This window comes from Hemiscyllium ocellatum, chromosome 3 (genome assembly GCF_020745735.1).
Source record: "Hemiscyllium ocellatum isolate sHemOce1 chromosome 3, sHemOce1.pat.X.cur, whole genome shotgun sequence".
NCBI classification, from domain to species: domain Eukaryota; kingdom Metazoa; phylum Chordata; class Chondrichthyes; order Orectolobiformes; family Hemiscylliidae; genus Hemiscyllium; species Hemiscyllium ocellatum.
In genome coordinates, this window is record NC_083403.1 from 122,781,185 (window position 1) to 122,803,013 (window position 21,829).

A 21,829-nucleotide genomic window follows, 5' to 3' on the forward strand; every position below is an offset into this window, starting at 1 on the left:
AGGTTAAGGTTGAAATGTAGAGCACAGTCAATTTGCTAAATAAATATTAAGTCTCCATATTAATGTAGTAGATTGGGTTACTGAATGCAATTGTAACCTGATAAACTTGAAAATAATTATGATCTTCTGACTTTGGAAAATGGACAATTTCCCACATGCTTCGTGTTTCGTGTTTGTACCACCCAAGTAGTGCTTAACTGCGATTACATGTCATGTGGACATAAATGAATCTTCAAGCTGTCATTAGCTCACCAAGTATAACATGGTTTGTTTTTATAATCACTGGTCGTAAGTGGTGAGGCCTTTTTGTTTAAAATAAGGGACAGGAGGTCACACACTAACGCAGTTCAGCCAGAGAATGAATTCAATGACTAGTCGGTTATTCCATGTGTTTATACTTATTTGTGTTTGCGGATCAAATGTCAGTTTTTGAAATATTTCTGTTTAAAGTCTGTGAGGACCGCCAAAGTTTTGGAACAAAAGTTCAAACCTCATCTTTTGCTACTTTTTAACACAAGTGTTGAGATCTGCTACTGGAGTGATGATTAAATCAGTCCCTCTTTAAAGCCCTGTATTTATTAAAATATGCTCTTTATTAATCATGTTTACTGTTTAATAATTTTCGCTAAAACAGAACAGTTAAAATACAAGTCCAGCACTGGCACAATCAGCTCTAACCTCTTCTAATTTATACACCATTGTGACTCGGACACGTATCCCCAGTCCTACAAATCCAATATTTTGGAATTCTGCTCCATCTAATTTTATTCTGGGCAGATCCTCATCAGAAGATCACAGAATTTTAAGGAAAATGCAGCAATATCTCTAGAGTCCCCACGGATGGGGAATAAAAAGAAAACTTCCCCAACATTGGTAAAAACCGTTTCTTTATTCAAAGAATCTCTCAAGCCTAAAGAAAAGGATTGAGCTGAGCCATTGCCAAAATGTCAGCTGCTAATTTTTCACAAATTAATCTAGATCCTCTATTTTTCTCTCAGAGGGTTGTGTATCTTTGGAATTCCATTCCTCTAAAGGCAGTGGATAAAGAATCTTTAAATATTTTTAAAACCAGAGATGGATACCTTCCTGATTGTAAAGAGGAAGAAAGATTATCGGGGATATGCAAGAATATAGAGTTGAGATTAAAATCAGATGGGTCATGGTCTTGTTGAAATGGTGGAGCAGGCTTGAAGGGCAGAATGGGCTCCTCTTGTTCTTTGTATGTGAAATAGCTGCACAGAGTCCATAGCCCATCACCCTTTATTTACTTGTGTACAGCTCACTTGTTGTGGCCTAGTCAGCTCAGAGTCAGTCCCCTGAACTGAGGAGATTCTGGTTTTTTTTCTTCTTTGTCTTCTTAATAAAAAACAGGTATACCAGTTAACAAAGCTGGCTTTGTAAACCAGCCAATTTAGGAATCAGGTTCTCCCAAAAAAAAGGAGAAACCAACAGTAGCACCAACACACTGACTGTGGCCCAGCCAGCACAGAGTCAGCAACCTAAACTGAGGAGATTCTAAATCTCCTGGTTATTTTAAAGTTTTCTAATTCTCAATCTCCTGGTGATTTTTTTCTTTCATTTTTTCTTTCGTCTTTACCCCCACACTACCGCCTAACTGTAGTAGTGCTTATGTTTTCCCTAGCACCCATGATGTGTGTGTGTGTGTGTGTGTGCGCGACACAGTAAAACACACAACGTGTACAAATCTTTACTTAGTTTCCACCACCAGGAAGAAAAGAAACACCCGAGTGGCCAGTGACAAGTAATGCCCTTCTCATCAAAGAAATCTCCTGGTTATATTTTTTTTCTTTTTTTTAACCCCCGCATTACCGCCTAACTGCAGTAGTGCTTTTTTTTCCCCAGCACCCATGGTGTGTGTGTGTGTGTGTGTGTGTGTGTGTGTGTGTGTGTGTGTGTGTGTGTAGGTGTGAGACAAGTGAAAGACAAAAAGTGCATGAATCTTTATTCAACTTCCACCACCAGGAAGATAAGAAACACCCAAGTGGCCAGTGACAAGTAATGCCCTTTTCATCAAAGAAATCTCCTGGTTATATTGGACAGTCTGGGTTTTTCCTGATTGGTCCAGGTTAACAACTCCAATCAGGGACCTCATAGTCAATAAGATCCAGCTGCTCCCAGTCAATACAATATGTTTGTATGTCTTCCTCAACAATTTCTGGTTAATTCCATTTCTGCTTTTTTAACCTATCTTTATTGATTTGGTGAATCAGTTATCCAGCTTAAACTCAGTGCATAGGGTTTGATAAAATCATGTGAAGCCTGTAAATTTAAGTAGACAAAGTCGAAATTAATGTTTACTGCTTGGACCTTTGCAGGTGTCTTCCCATATGCCTGTGGCCTTCAAAGCCACAAAACAAGTGTTTTCAATAATAATTGAATATTCTGAAAATTCTTTGCGAGTGATGAAATTGATTCCTTGAAGTCATGTGAAATAAAATGGTTGGAAATGTTTTGCTGAAACAGCTACAACTTTCTTTTGCAGGCCCTACTGGTGAAAAAGGCCATAAAGGTGCAATGGGTCACCCTGGCAAAATAGGCCCAGCTGGGTTAAAAGGTATACTAACATTTTTGTTTAAATAAATTAGTACTTGATTTAATACAGGCACTCTCTGGATTTTTTTGACACTTCTTGCCAACATAATTTTCTCTCACGTAGCATCACCTTATGTTTTCCTTCATTAATTATTGGTTTACTTCTCTCAATATGACTGAGAAATTCTGATACTTTATGATTGTGCACATATTTGTGAGGTTGACAAGCTGCAACAGTATTTTGGAGATTTAAGGATATAATTAGGTAATACTCAGGAAATGGACATTAGCTACGTCCATAATCATGCCCAAAAATACCCAGGAAATGGGCGCATTGTACTGGAATTTATATTGGTGAGGGTGTTATCTCATGCAAGGTAGAATAAGCAGGCAGGTTGGTAGTTAATCAATTAGTGTACAAGGCAGATTTGATGCAAAAAATACCATTTTGGAGCTAAACCTGTCAGAATAACTGAACAGGTTGTCAGGAGCAGGAAGACTCCCAATCCCATTAGTGCTATTTAAAAGAACTCAGCTACTTACAGATTAATTTAGTCCTGATGCTTTGGTTCTATAAGTGTTTCTGACTTGTACTATCAAGTGCTTCATGTTTTCTTTTAGCTATTTTCTAATCAACCTATTCAGAAGGTTTTTTGCTGATACCCCAGCTTTTTCACAAATGAATTGCTTCAAGACATGGCTGCACTTGTAGGCATTCCCCTTGGAGTAGAGAAATCTACGGCCTTAAAAAACATAGCATAGAAGTAAGCCATTCAGTATATCAAGGCTACACCAACCCTCCAAAGAGCATCCGACCCAAACTCATCCCCTACCCTAACACCTTGCATTTCGCATGGCCAATCCACCCAACCTGCACATCTTTGGACTGTGAGAGGAAACAGGAGCACCCAGAGCAAACCCACACAGACATGAGGAGAATTTGCACACTTCATACAGACTACTAAGCCACCATGCCACCCAATTACTCAATGCTAGCCCTGCCTTTTAATGGAATTGAAAAGGTTTGTACTACCTCAGGATTCAACTTGGTGTGTGACCATAGGCAGCAAAGCAAGAAGACCAGTGATTGAGACTCTAGAAACTGTTGTGACAACTTAATTCTCTGTTAGTTCTCTGCGCCAGCATTATTTTTGCCAGGATAAATGGCTTCTGGTTGACAAGGGCTGGCTGCTGATGACATGGCTGATGAGTCCAGTACATGAACATGTGTACAACGTGCATTCAACAAAAGTCATGGTGCCACATGAATAGAAGACTGTTAGTATTCTGAAACATTGATCAGACAGTAGGACCCTTACATTACTCAGCAGAACATGTGCAAGTTTACACACATGTGAGGGCAGCAGTTGCCTTCAGCTAAAGGATTATATTAACTGAAGAACAGAGCTTAATGAGGAGGAATGGAAGTGGTTGGAAGAAGAGGATGAAGAAGAGACATGGCAATCCAGGCAGTCTCACCCTGAGTGATATAGAAGTGCTGGTGTTAGACGGGGGTGGACCAGGTCAGAAGTCAGACGAACCAGGTTGTAGTCCAACAGGTTTATTTGAAATCATAAACTGGCAACAATCTGAAAGCTTGTGATTTCAATAAACCTGTTGGACTATAACCTGTGTCATCTCATGCTGAGTGGGTGATCTATAATGTTTCATCTGAGTTCAATGTCAGTATTCACACCCAAGCTCCCATTCACCACCAGTCCATTAGCTTTCTTTCCCTGTTAGTAACCCTGGAAGTATACACTTTGCCACAGTGCAAAAATGAAAGCTACTGTGAAAGAAACATTCCACATTAAATGTAAGTGAAATTATGAATATTGTACAAACAAATTAACAAATCACCCTTCTGTGTTCCCTTAGAGCTTGCCTTACATGTGCCTTTCCCTGTCCTAGAGCTTCTATGCAGTGCTACATAGCTGATGGAAGACTCCTGAGCATTACTGGAAAAGACATCATGTAGCTTTGGAGAATTGAGCAGCTTTAGGTTGACAAGGCCTTACTGTGGACTGTGCCATCTCCGCATAGGCAATAGCAGGTTGCTATGGTAGCAAGACAATGCAAGTGGCAGAGTGGCAGTGATGGCAGGAAAGAATGCTGTCTTCTGGAGAGACGTCAGCACGTTTGTGTCCTCAAATAGCTCCAATGTCATCATTTACATAATAATTTCCTTCTATTCATGTACAAATGTTATTAATTACACAATATCAATTGCTCTGCTTTACCAATAATTGGCGATATGTACATTTAAGTGGGAGAGCGTGGGTAAGTGGAATTGAAATGCCCATCTGCCATGATTAAATAGTGGAGTGGACTCGATGGGTGGAATGGCCTTACTTCCACTCCTATGTCTTATGGTCTTAAGTGAACAAGAGTTTTTTAGGATTACCCTGATTATCAATTCTCATCACCCAAGTATCTTTCCTCTACCACCCCTCCCCCCCACCACCCTTCCCAACACTCCTTCATAAGACAGGATGATTTGGTAGAGATTGGCAGTTTTCTACTCCCTCACTCAACTGCCCATTGACCATTTATGAACCTGGATATTGAATATATGCAAGATTGACAAACAGGAGGCTGGAAGAACACAGCAAGCCAGGCAGCATCAGGAGGTGGAGAAGTCAACATTTTGGATGTAACCCTTCTGGTCCTGAAGAAGGGTTACACGCAAAACATTGATTTCTCCACCTCCTGATGTGCCTGGCTTGGTGAGTTCTTCCAGCCGCTGAAAATGTTTTGCTGGAAAAGCGCAGCAGGTCAGGCAGCATCCAAGGAATAGGAAATTCGACGTTTTGGGCATAAGCCCTTCATCAGGAATTTCGGGCTTATGCCCGAAACGTTGAATTTCCTGTTCCTTGGATGCTGCCTGACCTGCTGCTCTTTTCCAGCAACACATTTCAGCTCTGATCTCCAGCATCTGCAGTCCTCACTTTTTCCTCGAGTTCTTCCAGCCTCCTGCTTGTCTACCTTGGATTCCAGCATCTGCAGTTTTTTTTTGTCTCAAATTGAACATATGCAGGCATTTTGTAGTGCTAGTGTCAAGACCATCCCTCCCTCACTAGTATTTATAAAGAAAAACATTAAGGGTTACTGAGCAGAATATCCTTGCTGCTTTTCCCACCATGTCTTTAAATAAAGTTGACCTGATAGTAATGTGGTTACTACTATCCCAGTCAAAGTTGTACTCAAAATAGACCATGACCCTTCCTGGCCTGGATAGCTTCATAGACGTTTACCAAGATGTTTCCTGGATTGAAGCATATTAGCTATTGGGAGAGGTTGAACAAACTTGGATTGCTTTCACTAAAGGCTGAGGGGTTACTTGATAGAAATATGTAAATAATGAGAGGTGTGGAAGAGACTTTTTCCCAAGGCAGAAATGTCAAATAATAGGGGCCATAGATTTAAGGCGAGAGGACAAATGTTTAAAGGTGATGTTCGAGGTAATGTTTTACATAGAGAGAGTTAGGTGTCGGGAACGTGCTGCCAGGGGAGCTGATAGAGGAAGAGACAATAGCAATTTTGAAAAGACATTTAGATAAAAGCATATATGGGTTGGGAAGACTGAGTATTTGCAGGGAGAATGGCATCATGGTCAGCACAGACAAGGTAGGTCAAAGGGCCTGTTCCTGAACTGTACTGATCTATGCTCTATTCCAAAATGGGCAGTTCATGTATCAATTGGACCATCATAGGGACAGTGTTTGACAATGTTTTGACTAAAAGGGTATTTTAATTTGCTACTAACCTGTGTGCCACATTTAATAAAAAGTGTAATGTAAAAATTCAGTTTTTCTGGCAAATAGGTCACATATTAGAAATTTCCCAAATTTATGGCTTGTTTATTCATGCAGTGTTTTGAGTCACGATATTTAATATTTGTTCTTGGCATGTAATGCTCTCTTCCTGGAAGAAAAAAATAATTAGCCATTGCATCTATTGTCAGCATGCTGTATATTTTGACCTCCTTAAAATAAAGGCATATTGGATAATTGTGTTGCACATGGTCCATGATTACTGACTAATTTTGTCAGAAAATTATGGTTGATATGCATTAGAATTTTCATTTGCTGCTATTTAGGGGGAGACTTCCTGCAAAGAAGGAAGATTAAGGCCTCGCTGTTGTAATTGTTAATATTATTTGATCTTTTTATCTTTGCGGACATGGAGTCGAGATCTTATGATATCGTCAGAGGGGAGAAGATAATTAAAGAGTTCAGTCCTCAGCTTAAAGTCATGTCTTGATTTTATATGATACTTTGATTTTATTAACAGTTAAACAGCATAACCAAGAGAAGTTAAAAGCAGAGAAATAGAATTGTTTGAAGCTTATCAGTTTCTCTATAATATAGATTGAGGAACCAGAAAATTTAAAACTCAGTAATCAGTGTGCTATTATTGTTGAATCTTGAGACCAAATTACGATGGCTGTAATCTGAACAAAGTAACTGATAGTTAAATATGACAGCAGAAAGTAATGTTTTGTGGGTTGCATGCATGTACAAAAATAAGATATTAATATATTATAAATATTTAAAGTTATATAATCAGTTTTATTCAAACCAGAGTTTAGAGGAATGAGTGTATGTGATTGAAGTATATAAAATTCTATCAACGCTGGACAGACTTGACATGGAAGGATATTTCTGCTATTTGGGAGGTCTATATCTAGAGGCCTCAGTCTCAGGATTTGAGTTAAGCCATTTAGTACTGAGATGAGGAAACATTTCTTCACTCAGAGAGTGGTCAAACTGTGGAATTTGTTACCGTAGTTAGCTGTAGAGATTGGGTTACTGAATATATTCAAGAAAAAGATTGATCATTTTTTAGGTAATAAAGACATCAAAGAGTTTGGAGAGAAATAGGGAATATGAAATTGCGATAGAGGATTGGCCATGATCATATTGAAGAGCATATCAGGTTCAAAGGGCTGAGTGGCCACTGCTGCTCCTTGTTTCTATGTTAATTTGATTAGACTACAAGTGGAATATTATGGTAACTTCTTTTTGTGTTAATTATAAATCAGTTTTGTTTAATTAAATTCAGATGGAAGGCATTAAATGGGATTCACATGAGCTTATATAAAGCAGGGCAAAACGTAATTAGTTTTGAGACCACACCTTGAGATTACCTCAGGAGTTAATTTTCTATTTTTTTGTGGGGCTCTCTTTCATTTTCAGGACTACCTTATCATTCTCACTGACTCTTTCAATGAATGATACAATCTCATAATAACATTACCTTTTGAATGTTGAAAGATGAGTATTTGGAATCACACATTGTTAATAATTATCAATGTTTTGTTTAACTTAAAGCTATAGCACACAAAGAAAATGTTAATTTCTGTGATGTGACTTTATTTGAACTGGTACAACACAACAGACCTAAGTTAGCAATAAAAAGATTTTTTTCAAAATAACTCTCACACACCAAAGTCATTGTGCTTAAAAGACAGGTGAGTTCTATTGCATTTTTACAAAGCTGATAGATTTTCACCAGGCAATTACAACTGCTCTTATTGCACCTCAGATTTGGATCTCAGATTTAAATTTAGCCCTTTAGCATTGTTTGTCACAACAGCAACCACCAATTATTTTCTCCATATTGGATCACCTGGGATGTCAAGACTGAGACATGAAGATTGACTGAATTGATGAGAATAATATTCACTCGAGATTAGAAGAATGTGGCTGGGATCTCATAAACACCTATAAAATTCTAACAGGACTGAAAAGGGTCAATGCAGGAAGGATGTTCCCATTGACCAGGGAGTCCAGAACCATGGATCACAATTTAAGGATATGGGGTAGGCCATTTAGGACTGAAATGAGAGATTTCTCTACCCAGAGAGTGGGAGCCAGTGGAATTCTCTACCACAGAAAGCGGTTGAGGCTAAAAAATTGACCGTTTTCAGGAAGGAATCAGATATAGTTTTTCGGGCTCATGGAATCAAAGATTACAGGTAGAAAGTGGAAACAGTCTTGAGAGAGTGGTGCTGGAAAAGCACAGCAAGTCAGGCAGCATTTGAGGAGCAGGAAAATCAATGTTTCAGGCAACAGCCCTTCATCAGGACTTCCTGATGAAGGACTTTTGCCCGAAATATTGATTTTCCTGCTTCTTGGATGCTGCCTGACCTGCTGAGCTTTTCCAGCAGCACACACTTGACTCTTATCTCCAGCATCTGCAGTCCTCACTTTAGTCCAATGGGAACAGTGTACTGAGTTGGATCATGATCATATTAAATGAATGAGCAGGCTTAATCAGTTGAATAGCCTACTCGTGGGTGTGCATGTGTGTCTGTGTGTGTGTGTTGCTTTCAACAAGAATTCAGATAACAGAAGGAGGACAGGCTATAGCTCAGAGTACAAACTGAAGAAACTCAAATTCTTGTTTCTTAATTTATCAGGAAACAAAGGAGATACTGGTGATCTAGGACCAAAAGGGGAAAATGGAGATCCAGGTAGAGTCACTAAAAGTTCTATTGGTGTACCCCTGCTTTGTGTTAAGCCTGTGTCTTTAATCATGCGCATGATTAATGTCCTGTGTACATTCTCTCCAGGTTTACCCTGTGAGTGTGGCCCCCTGAGAAAGGTAATTGGAGAAATGGACATTCTTGTGACACAATTAACAAATGAACTCAATTTCATTAAAAATGGTAAGTTTTATCACTTATATCAAGGCAGACCTCTTTGGCTATATTATTTCAACCCTTACTGTCAGATGACATTTACATTGTCTTTTAGAGAAGGTGATTCAGTTATTAACCTTTCAAACTAAACCAATTGCTAAGTACAAGCATGTGTACATTTAGGGTTGTAATCCATTTGCTTTTTATGTATCATGCTCTATAAGACTTTTGTTAGATACAATTAAATACAGTGGTTAGATTAAAGTATCTGTTCTGAGTACAGTTGACAATCTGAGAGCAAATTGTGCTTAAAATTTGTATTTTTCTGAAGTTACAGATCAAGTTTTCATCAAATTCATTTGCATGATTACAAGTGCAAAATCTTCCATGAATGGAGGAAATGGAACAATGTAACAGAATGTCATTATTTATTCTTCCCTTGCATTAAAAATATTCAATTACATATTTAACAGTGGGGATAAACTATTTTTTCAAAGCAGCTGAAAATGAGCATTTCCAATAAGTATGCAGTCCATTACCTCCAGTAAACCAATTTTAAGTCGCTGAAAATTACTTTAAAAACTATAAAGAATCATTTGCACTTGTCAATTCCTTTCTAAATTAGACTTCATTTAACATGTAAAAATCTTTATAATAATCCACTAGTGTCTGCACTCAAAAGACAGCTTAATTTGAAGATCTTCTTTGAACAGGCACAATCTCTAATTTGATATGGGGCGTCATCAAATTTGTTGACTGAATCAGCTACCTACTTGATCTTTTTCACAAACAGTATAAAAATCAAGGAAACTCAATTTAAGCTTAATAAAACTTGTAAAATCAATTCACCTTTACGCTAGCATTGCTGATTTCAGAGCAAACTGACAAAAACTCTTTATTATGAAACTTAGTCAAGTATAGAGATAGGCAGATGAAGTTATTAAATTTTACCACACAAATTTTACCAACTACTTGGCTCATTGCAATTATCTTGGTCTTTGTTTATTTGGTGGCATTCACTTAACCTTACTACTTTGAAAACATTTATTCACTTTCTTCCTGCCTTTTTTGTTCATACATGAGGTGTGGGTGTCACTGGAAAAGGCAGCATTTGTTGCTCACCTTATTTGCGCTTGAGAATGTGATGGTGAGCAAACTTCTTGAACTGCTGTAGTCCGAATGGGATAGTTAGACCCACAGTGCTACTGGGACAGAAATTGCAGGTTTTTGACCCATTGAAGGAATGGAGAAATTCTTCCAAGTCAGGATAGCATGTGGCTCAGAGAGAAACTTGCAGGTTTCTGAGTTAGAGTGGTTATGGATTTGAAAGGTGCTGTTGAAGGAGCCTTGGTGAATTTCTGCAGTGCGTCTTGCAGATGGTACGCTGTGTGGTTACTGTGCGTTGGTCATAAATAGAATGAATATTGAGACTAGTGAATGAAGTGGACTGCTTTGTCCTGGATAGTGTAAAGCTTCTTGAGTTCTGTTGGAGCTGTATTCATCCAGTGGAGAGTATTTTATCACACTCCAGACTTGTATAATATAGATGGTGGATAGGCTTTCAGATGTGTCTAGAGGTGAGCTACTCACTGTAGAATTCCTTGATTTGGATATATTCTATGACCTCATAAGATTCCCCATTATTTTGTTCATAACTAAAAAGAAAATCCTTATCTCTCCCTCTTTTCTTTGGTGATGATCTCAAATTTCTGCACTCTAGTTACAATTTCATCGATAAACATATTCAAACATTGGAAATTGGACCATATAAACTCAATTTAAGAATATATAGACATTACAATCAAAGCATAATGGATGATGATGTTGTAGTGGTAATGTCAAATGGATCCAGAGGCCCAGGCTAATAGGCTGCAAACACAGGTTCAAATCCTACCATGGCAGCAAGTGGAATTTGAATCTAATTAACACATTTAATTAATTGATAGAGTTCTGGTATTGGATGCTAGTCTCAGTAACAGTGCCATATAAACCATCATCAATCATGGCAAAAACTCATTGGTTTCATTAATGTCCTTGAAGGAGGAAAAGCTGCCATCTTTGTGTGTTCTGGTCAACATGTGACTCCAGATTCACAGGGGATTATGGTTTAGCTTTAACTTTTGTCTGAAATAGCCTAGCAAGCTATTGACTTGTAACAGACCACTAAAAATAATAGCACTGTGGGACTACCTTCACCAGATAGATTGTGGTGCTTCAAGAAAGCATCTTCTCAGCTATCTTTCAAGAGTAGTTAAGAATAGACAACAAATTTGCCCACATGCCATGAAAAATTAAAAAGAAAATCAAACTGTGAGGTCTGAAGTTTAATGTTTCCTGTGTAAGAACGTGCTTAAGCTCATTAAGACACTACTCATTTTGATTATTCCCTTCCATAAAGACACAGGAAGTTTACCAGTTGAAGACATAGTTTGCATGGGGGAACATATGGATCTTTGTAAAGCTGCTTGTATCTTATTAAATATAACAGAAGTCAAAGTGCTCACTTTTCAGCACTGCCCTCCCCTGCAGCTGTTGCTGGAGTACGAGAGGTAGAGAATAAGATTTACCTACTGGTGAAGGAGGAGAAGAGGTACACAGATGCCCATGAGTATTGCCATGACCGAGGAGGACTACTTATAATGCCAAAAGATGAAGCAACCAATAGCCTCATTGCTTCTTACATCAGCGAAGCAGGTCTCAGCAGGGTATTCATTGGTGTTAATGATCTGGAGGAGGAAGGCCAGTTTGTCTTTACAGATGGGTCGCCCCTGCAGACCTTCAACAAGTGGCGTACCGGAGAGCCGAATAATGCCTACGATGAAGAAGACTGTGCGGAGATGGTATCTTCTGGGGGCTGGAATGATGTTGCCTGTCATATTACAATGTACTTTGTCTGTGAATTTGATAAAGATGCTCCTTAATTCAGTCAGGTCCTGATGTTGTAGCATTACATTATTCCACATTGACAATGGAGAAATCGGTATTAGTTTTAAAAGCTATGATACCTCAATGGGGGAATGATTAAAACCACCAGAGTATTTGTTTTATAAGTCTCATTTTCACTCACATTCTTAGATGTATGATACAAGGACTGTAGGATAATATATTGAGTTTTAGCAGAACCATTTTCTTGTGCTTTATAGTTTCCGTGAACAAGGCAAGAAGTAATTTGACATTGGATGGCAGCTTAAGGAGAGAAGATCAATGAAGTCAATGAGAATGAAAATTTCAGAGATTTGTATTATAGATGACTAATCTTACATTGTCTATTTTACACTGTCACAAACAAAATTACCAGCCCAAACCCTCTCATTTGTTACTTAAGTTTCTCTTTCCTCATTTGCTATTGGTTGGGTCTTTCAATTTATTTTTCGAAGCTGTAAATGGCAAGCTATTCCTTGCTGTTTTTGGCTAAACAATTCACTGCCTGTTCAAAATGAACATTAAAGTGAGCTCTATTATAATTCCTTTTCTTGCCATTCTGCGCAAGATATGAGTGGTTAGAATTGCTTTCCTCATTTTCTACTTATTTTAAAGTATTCCGATCATAGAATTTTATACAATAGAATTTCAGAGATACCAGGAAGCACAAGAGGTGAATTACCTGTATCTATGACTATGCCAGCATCATATCTGCAGGCCTATCAACTGCTGTGTGACAATGACTGAGGACCTTAGTTTACTATCTGTTGTCAGGAAACTTCTGCCCATTGGGATTGTACTGCTGCAGTAGTATAATCAGGGAAGCTCAAGAGGCCAAAATTAGAAGAGAACAGATACCTTAGAAGGTTGTGAAGCTGGAGGAGATTACAGTGAGAGAGCAAAGGTTAGATCATGAAAGAATTTGACAATGATGAGAATTTTACAACTGGGGCAGTTTTTAACAATGCAGAGTTCATGGCTAAACATGGCTTGATCTTGGAACAGGAGCAGCGGAATTTTAGATGATTTCACATTTAAAGAGGGTATCATGTGGGGAATGTTGGCCAGAACTGGTTTGGAATGGTCAGATTTAGAGGTAACTAAGGCATGTGAATGATGGTTCAGCAGTAAATCTAAAATAGGCTGAACTTAGAAATATTATTGAGTTGGAAGTAGGTGATCCCAGTGATTAAGAGGCACATGTTTGTAAGCTTAACTCAGGGTCAAATATGAAAACCCAGTTGCAAACAGACAGTTGACACCGAAAAAGTTGGAGTCAGTCGCAAGTGAACAGAGATTGTGGTGAGGGCTAAAGGTATTGGTTTAAGTTCCCTTAATATTTAGCAGTCTCCAATTATTTCCAATATGTATTCTTGGTGCATAGCACCCTCATCAAATAGCTGCTTTCACTTTTCCCCGTCTGTACACTGTGACTGAGCAAGATTATCTCCTCAAGCTTAATATTTGTATTCTCTGGTGTGTGTATTAATGCTTCCGTCAATTGAGGAGTGATATAGGCACTAGTTTGGTCAGGGTCTCTGACACTTCTGGTGGGCTCCTCTTCCAGGTCTAGAACATAGAGGTTTTAATGGCGACTCCAGAGGCAGCTTCAAACAGAGGCTAGTTTTTTTTGGTTAAGGTTATATTGATGATTGGGAAGGATAATAACACATGGCAAGGGCAGAGTGGTACTAACCTTGTGCTTGGCAGGAAACCTGTGATTTCAACATCTCTATTCTTTCAATACACATATAGACAAAATATCCAGGGCAGCCAAGATAAGTGTAATCTTTCCTAGGACCTCCTCTGGTTTGAATTTGTTATTATATACTCTCTTATTATACCTTCTGAACTGTGAGATGTATTTGGTTACCACATGTTCACTGTTTATTTCTGTGATTCTGTATAAACTAAATATCTTACTGATTTCCAAGTTTCATTAACATTGACTTACTTTATAGATCCATTATCCCTTTGATGTAGTTTCTGGCAACACTGTAAAAGATGTTGACAAACCTAGCATCTCTGTACAGCTCTGTACTCAATATATTGCTGACATTGTGTAATTTGGTTTCAACTGTGATCAGTTCTACTGATGTTGCCATTTTCTGGTACAAGTGATATTAAATATTTAGTATTGTAATAGGACACAGTTGTCATTTTTATACTAAGATACCCATGTTTAGTTGATCTGATTTCGTGAAGGTAATACACACTAAAATAGCTTGACTGCTTATGCTGTCTCTTAGCAATAATCAGTAATCCAGTGGGCGGCACGGTGGCACAGTGGTTAGCACTGCTGCCTCACAGCGCCAGAGACCTGGGTTCAATTCCTGCCTCAGGCGATTAACTGTGTGGAGTTTGCACGTTCTCCCCGTGTCTGCGTGGGTTTCCTCCGGGTGCTCCGGTTTCCTCCCACAGTCCAAAGATGTGCGGGTCAGGTGAATTGGCCATGCTAAATTGCCCATGGTGTTAGATAAGAGGTAAATGTAGGGGTATGGGTGGGTGGCGGGTCGGTGTGGACTTGTTGGGCCAAAGGGCCTGTTTCCACACTGTAAGTAATCTAATCTAAGAAAACCAACAGTAATATGAAAGTAATTCATTAATTTAGCATATTGTGTTTTCATTATAATTAACTACTTTGCAACACTAAACATGATGATGTGGCATACTAAAATCATTGATCTTATCCAACCAAGACTGGATATCTAGATTGTTGTTTAGTATTGTGCTACTGGACAAAAAAGTGCAAAGTCGAACATATTGGAACAAAACATATTATGAATATTATAATAAATTAAAATACTCTTTTTCCATTACGAACAACTAAAGAACTGCAGAAGCTGGAAATCTGAAACAGAATTAGAAATTGCTGGAGAAACTCTGCTGGTCTGGCTTTCTGTGGAAAGAAAGCAGAGTTAATGTTCCATGAGCACTGTAGCCAGAAAAATATTGGTATAAAGTATATGCTGAAATTTGATTGGATTAGATTCCCTATAGTATGGAACAGACCCTTTAGCACAACCAGTCCACACTGACCCTCTGAAAAGTAACTCACCCAGAACCATTTCCTCTGACTAATGCACCTAACACTATGGGCAATTTAACATGGCTAATTACCTGGCACTCACACCTTTGAACAATTGGAAGAAACCTACGCAGACATGGGGAGAATGTGCAAACTCCACACAGACAGTTGCACAAAACAGAAATTGAACCTGGTGCCCTAGTGCTGTGAGGCAGCAGTGCTAACCACTGAACCACCATGCCACCTGTTGGGCAGGACGAGGACTAAATAATTGGTAGAGTTGGCACCCAGCCAGAGAGAACAAACGAATGAGTAACGTTCAACATGGGAGAATGATTAACTGCTATTAGGGACCATTAGTGGCTGACAATGGGTTGCTTGGGGTAGCAGCCCATTATGATTCAAGGCTAGGTGTGTGACGACTGGAGAAAGGACATAGAAGAAGATGCACAAGCCTTAAAATTAATGAACTTGATATTGAGTCAAGGTTGAAAGTAAGGTCTGCAGATGCTGGAGATCAGAGCTGAAAATGTGTTGCTGGAAAAGCACAGCAGGTCAGGCAGCATCCAAAGAACAGGAAATTCGACGTGTCGGGCACAAGCCCTTCATCAGGAAGGGCTTGATGAAGGGCTTGTGCCCGAAACGTCGAATTTCCTGTTCCGTGGATGCTGCCTGACCTGCTGCGCTTTTCCAGCAACACATTGAGTCAAGGTTGCAGGGTCACCAAACGGAAAATGAGATGCTGTTCTTCCTGTTGAGCTTTGCTTTGCTGGAGATTTGTAGCAAGCCTGAGATTGGATAACTGCTTTGTAGAACACCTATGTACTGTCTGCAAAATGACCCAGAGCTCCCAGTTGCCTGCCACTTCAACACTATGTTCTCTGGCAGCATCTCTGTGCCAGGCTGAACTCTGGCATACTGACTTGTGTCAGCTCTCAGACACTTCCTCTTATCTCCCCCAGGACCATGACACCACCATCAAGCATCACATCATTGTGTCCACATTGGTCACAAATCTATTTCATCCCATGATCTCCCCTCTACCACCTCCAAACTCATAGACCCCAATCTAGTCCAGCCCGCTGCTTGCTTCCCAAAATCCATAAACAGACTACCCGGGCACACCCATCATTTCTGGCTGGTCCTGCCCGAACAGTGCTCATCTCTTCTTACTTTGACTCAATTTTTTTCTTTCCTTTTCCAGTTTCTTCCCACTTACATCCAGAATTCAACTTGCGCTTTACATCAGATTCAGAATTGACAATTTGCGGGCTTCACCTGCCTCCTCTTTACCAGAGACACGTAATTCCTTCACACATCTGTCCTCCACCAGGTTGGCCTCTGGGCTCTCCGCTTCTTCCGGGAATAAAGACCTGGGTCATCCTCACTCACCATCATCTTCCTCCACCTGACTGAACATGTCTTCACTTTGAACAACTTCTCCTCGAATTCCTCTCTCTTTCTTCAGATTAAAGGTGTGCCTATGAGTGGGCCACAGTTATGCCTGTCTCTTTATGAGGTATGTGGAACATTTCTTGTTCCAATTATACTCTAGTCCCTCCCCACAACTCTTCCTCCAGTACATCGATGACATCCTTGGTGCTGCTTCTCTGTCCTGAACAGAATTGGAAAAATGCATTGAGTTCTTTTCCAATTTCCAACTTGTTCTCACCTTTACATAGTCCATCTCTGACTCTTCCCTGCCCTTCCTCGACATCTCTATTTCCATTTCTGGGGATAGGCTGGCCTCTGGTACCTATTCCAAACCCACAGACTCTCACAGTTACCTCGACTATACATCCTCACGCTTTGCTTCCTGTAAATACTATTCCATTCTCCAAGTTTTTCCATCTTTGTTGCATCTGTTCTGATGATGCCAACCTTGATGAGGGAGTCTTCTAAATGTCCCCCTTCTTCCTCAACTTAGGATTTCTCACCACCATGGTTGACAATGCTCTTATCTGTTTGACTCATCTCCTGCACTTCTACCCTCCCACAACTCCAATAGGACCTCAGTTAACACCCAAACAGAAAGCACATCCAAAGGTTCATTAGCTGCCACTTTCACCACCTCTAGTAGGATGCCACTACTGCACGCATATCCCCTTCCTGTCCCTTGTCAGCCTTCCGCCAGGATTGATCACTCCCAGATATCCTGGTCCACTCTTCTTCCACCTCCAGTTCCTCCCCACATTCCCATGACACCTTCCCATGCAAATGCTGAAGGTGTAACGCCTGCCCATTTGCTTCCTCCCTTCTCATTAACCAACTCCCCAGACATACTTTCCAGGTGAAGCAGCTGCACTTCGCTCAATGTAGTCTTCTGTAGTTGCTGCTCAAAGTGTAGTCTGCTCTACGTTGAGGAGATGGAATGCACACTGGATAACCACCTTGCAGAATACCTGTGTTCCGCCTGCAAAAATGACTCTAAGCTTTCTGCTACCTGCATCTTGGGCTTGCTGTAGTGCTCCAGCGAAGCTCAGCACAAGCTGAAAGAACAACATCTCATTTTCTGGTTGGTAAACCTACAGCCTCAGGAGTTAATATTGAGTTCAAAAATTCTAGAGCTGAGCACCATCTCCTGTGTCCTTACTGAACACTGCCTTGTCATCAAATGAGCTGCAAGCAGTATCAGATACTACTGGTCCTCATTAACAAACACTGATACTCCCAGGCTGACAATTACCCACTCCTTTGTCTGATCTCTCTTTCTGTTCTATCTCTTTGTGCTCCATTTCCACTTATCATTTACTCCTCCCCCTTTATCCTATCCTATATGTACCAGCACTTTCCGAACTACCATCAGTTTTGAAGAAGGGTCACTGGACTGAAAATATAAACTCTGCTTTCTCTCTATACATGAGACCTGCTGAGTTTCTCCAGCAATTTCTGTTTTTCGTAGTTTTTTTTCATGTTTCCTTAATCCAAAATGGAAATGAACCCATGCTCTTCATGTAGATTTTACAAATTGTATTAATATTTAGCTTCTATTGTATTGACAACTTAAAAAAAGGACTGAGGGGCTGTCAGTCTATGAATGGTTTTCTTAGAGCACTTAGACAGAGAATACTCCCTCAATTAGGAAGAGCACAACTTGAGGCCACCATTATAAGATAGTCACCATAAAATGAAGCTCAGAAAAACTTTTTTGCCAAAGAGTAACCATAAGACCATAAGACCATAAGATATAGGAGTGGAAGTAAGGCCATTCGGCCCATCGAGTCCATGTAGTTAACAGAGTACATGTAGGTAAAAATGAGGACTGCAGATGTTGGAAACCCAAGTCTGGATTAGAGTAGTACTGGAACAGCACAGCAGATCAGGCAGCATCCAAAGGGCAGGCTTTTCCAGCACCATTCTAATGCAGAGCATATGTAGGTCAAGCTGTGGGTCCAGAAAAAGGCAACACTGTCTCAGAATAAAAGGCAAGCTATTTAACTTTGGTGGAACTTCTTCACCCAAAGGCAGTGAATCCTTGGAATTCCCTTCCTAGAAACATCATAAATAGAAGCAGGAATAGGTCAGTCAGCCCTCCCAACCTGCTCCTCAATTCAAGATGACCATGGTTGATTGCCCAACTCGGTACCCGGTTCCCACTTTCTCCCCATACCCTTCGACCACTTTAGAACTAAAAGAATATTCAATACCTCTGCCTCAAATGCCTTCTACTGCAAAGGTCCATGGGAGCTCAATTTGTGTCAGAAATTGATAGATTTCTAGTTAGTAATGACATCAAGGGAAATGGGATAATCCTAGGAATATAACTTTGAGGTAGATGATGAATCATGGTCTGGAATAGTAGAGCAGGCTTATGATGTGTTGAATGGCCAATTCCATATATAGTCTTCTATTTTCTTGATATTTGTGTATTCAGCTAACTGTGATTACCTCTTATGTTTGGTGATCCCATTCTTAGTTATTCATAAATCAACAATGTCACGACTCCTTCAACCGCACATGAAACTCATAAACCTTTCCTTTGCTAAAATTACCAGTAAGAATCACTATCCCAAGGCTGTCCTCAGTGGTTATAAACCCAACACTCTGTACAATTTGATTGCTACTACCACACCTGAGGACAATAACGCTTCTCGCATACAGATGGAAGAAAATTTCTAATGAAAGGTCTTCAACCTGAACTGTTAGCTTGATTCCATTCTTTACAGATGCTGTCAGGCTTGCTGAATTTTTGTATCATTTTCTGTTTGGAATTCAGATTCCCGGAATCTGTATTTTTTTAAAAACATAGCTTGCGTGTGACAATTCGTTTAAGCCTGAAGTGGTCTGGAGTGGATAAAAGCCAACTTTTTGGTATAACTCAAAAGGTCTTGCTAAGCCCAACTTATTGCATCACTGCAACTATTTACCGACTGTATGAATATGATTAGCAAAAGGATCATGCTGTTTAGGGCACACAATTGAGTGTAAACCTTTCAGACCCATATACCCAACCATTTTCCCCCATACTGTTATTATTATACATTTGTTTAGATAGCTATTTTATTTTATTTTACATTTTATTACCTCATCACATCTTTCCCACACTGAGCACTGAGTGTACTTCCCACAATAAACACTAGAGTATGTCCCGCATTACTTAGCACTGGGTATACTTCACACAGACTGTATTTCCTGCACAACCAAACACTGGGTATATTTCACACAGAATGTGTTTCCCACATTGAACACTGGGTATATTTCACACAGTGTTTAGATCAGAGTGGTGCTGGAAAAGCACAGCAGGTCAGGCAGCATCCGAGGAGCAGGAAAGTCGATGTTTTGGGCAAAAGCCCTTCATCAGGATTTATGATGAAGGGCTTTTGCCCGAAACGTTGATTTTCCTTCTCCTCGGATGCTGCCTGACCTGTTGTGCTTTTCCAGCACCACTCTGATCTAAACTCTGGTTTCCAGCACGTGCAGTCTCACTTTTGCCTATATTTCATACAGTGTGTATTTCCAACACTGAACACTGGGTATATTTCACACACACTGTGTTTCCCACACCGAACACTGGGTATATTACAATTGGAATGCATTTCCCACACTGAGCACTGGGTATGTTTCATATAGAGTACGTTTCCGACACTGAGCACTAGGTATATTTTATGCAGAGTGTGTTTCCCATACTGAACACTGAGTATATTACACATGGAGTGCACTTCCTACACTGAACACTGGGTATATTTCACACAGAGTGTGTTTCCCACACTGAATGCTGGGTATATTACACATGGAGTGCATTTCCTTCACTGAACACTGGGTATATTTGACACATAGTGTGTTTCCCACACTGAGCATATTTCACACAGAGGTGTGTTTCCCACCCTGAGCACTGGGAGTATTTCACATACACTGAGCATTAGGATGATTTCCTGATTCTGGGCATTCGGATGCAGTGAATGCAACTGCTGAGCTTCCAGATAAAGTCTGCTAATTAAAGTTTCCCAAAACACCGTTTCCTGCAATTCTCTCTCCGCAACAACACCGTGTTCTGGCAAGTAATGTTTAATGGTGCTCTGCAATTTAAAAGTCGTTGTTCCTGGCCTCTCCTCCTGCTGTTTCTGGATACTTCGCCTGGCCCCGGAATCTTTCTTGAAGCCACTGGGACAGACTTCTCTTACCCTCTCCACCCACAGGATAGAGGCCAGACCCTCCCTCTGAACAGACTGTAATTTCCCTCACTCCCTGGGATAGATCCTCTATGGACAGATCTCACTTCAACCTCATTCAAGACAGACCTTCCAATCCAGTTCTCTTGGAATAGACCCCTTGCCTTCCCAAGTCAGAGACTAAGTCCAACTCCCTCCCTTGGATAGATCCTCAATGTTCTCCTCCATATCCCCCCCTTCTCTCCCATTGGCCAATGCCTCCCCTCGTCTCCCTTCCTATGTCACCTGACAACAAATCCTAGCTCCCCTTTCCTTGCTGAGTCCTGGGACCAACTATTGAAACCTTATTCCTGGACAGATCTTCACTCTATCCCTCCCTCAGGACATACCCTTAATGTCCCTAAGCCTCCCTACCTCACGTTTAGTGCTGACTCACTCATCCTCCTTCCATTCACCTTGGACAGACCTTCACTATGTCCCCCTCACACTCACTGGGATAAACTATCATTCTCAATTCCCCCCAACCCACCCCACACCAGTATTGAATTTCATTGTTCCAGCCTATCAGTATTCAGTTTGGGAAATGACAGACTGTCATTACAACATTGCCTACAACCCAATGCCCACGGTGCACAACAATGTTCACTATCTAACCTCCACCTCTCCCAACGAATAGACAGAATATTAAAACACACACATGTCCGCATGAGAAAACTCCCGAATAAGTGGGGTTGTGGGAGTCAGTCTTCACAGTCCGTTCATTGCTAGTTTTATTGCTTGCCATTTCCCTGCCTGAGTGCAAGTGTAACAGTCCAGACACCCATAAGGAGAGCCATTGGTGAAATGCCTGTGGTCATCATTGCTATGTCTGTCCTAAATGTCAAACATATCACGTTCTTGATATGTTCAATGATCTGAGATTCTGATCTGCGATGATGACACAGACTCTCATACTCTGTCACCAGGGCGATCTTGGGAGAGACATGGATAGCACCTGAAACGTTCTGCATTAGGTTAATTTTGCAGCTCTCCACAAATCTGCACATCCTACTATCAAACTACACCTCACCA

At 40.3% G+C, this 21,829-nt stretch overlaps 1 protein-coding gene across 2 annotated transcripts in view; it reads left to right on the top strand.

Annotated features, from left to right (window-relative positions):
- Window positions 1–12,546, top strand: part of colec11 (collectin sub-family member 11) — a 30,264-nt gene extending 17,718 nt beyond the window's left edge. The window contains exons 4-7 of one of the 2 annotated variants that reach the window (XM_060821710.1): window positions 2,504–2,575; window positions 8,978–9,031; window positions 9,131–9,226; window positions 11,711–12,546. In XM_060821710.1, coding sequence (XP_060677693.1) covers window positions 2,504–2,575; window positions 8,978–9,031; window positions 9,131–9,226; window positions 11,711–12,120 — 632 coding nt within the window. In that variant the 3' untranslated portion in view covers window positions 12,121–12,546. The remainder of the gene's footprint in view (window positions 1–2,503; window positions 2,576–8,977; window positions 9,032–9,130; window positions 9,227–11,710) is intronic. The other variant, XM_060821714.1, reaches the window with a different exon arrangement.
- Window positions 12,547–21,829: the final 9,283 nt, after the last annotated feature.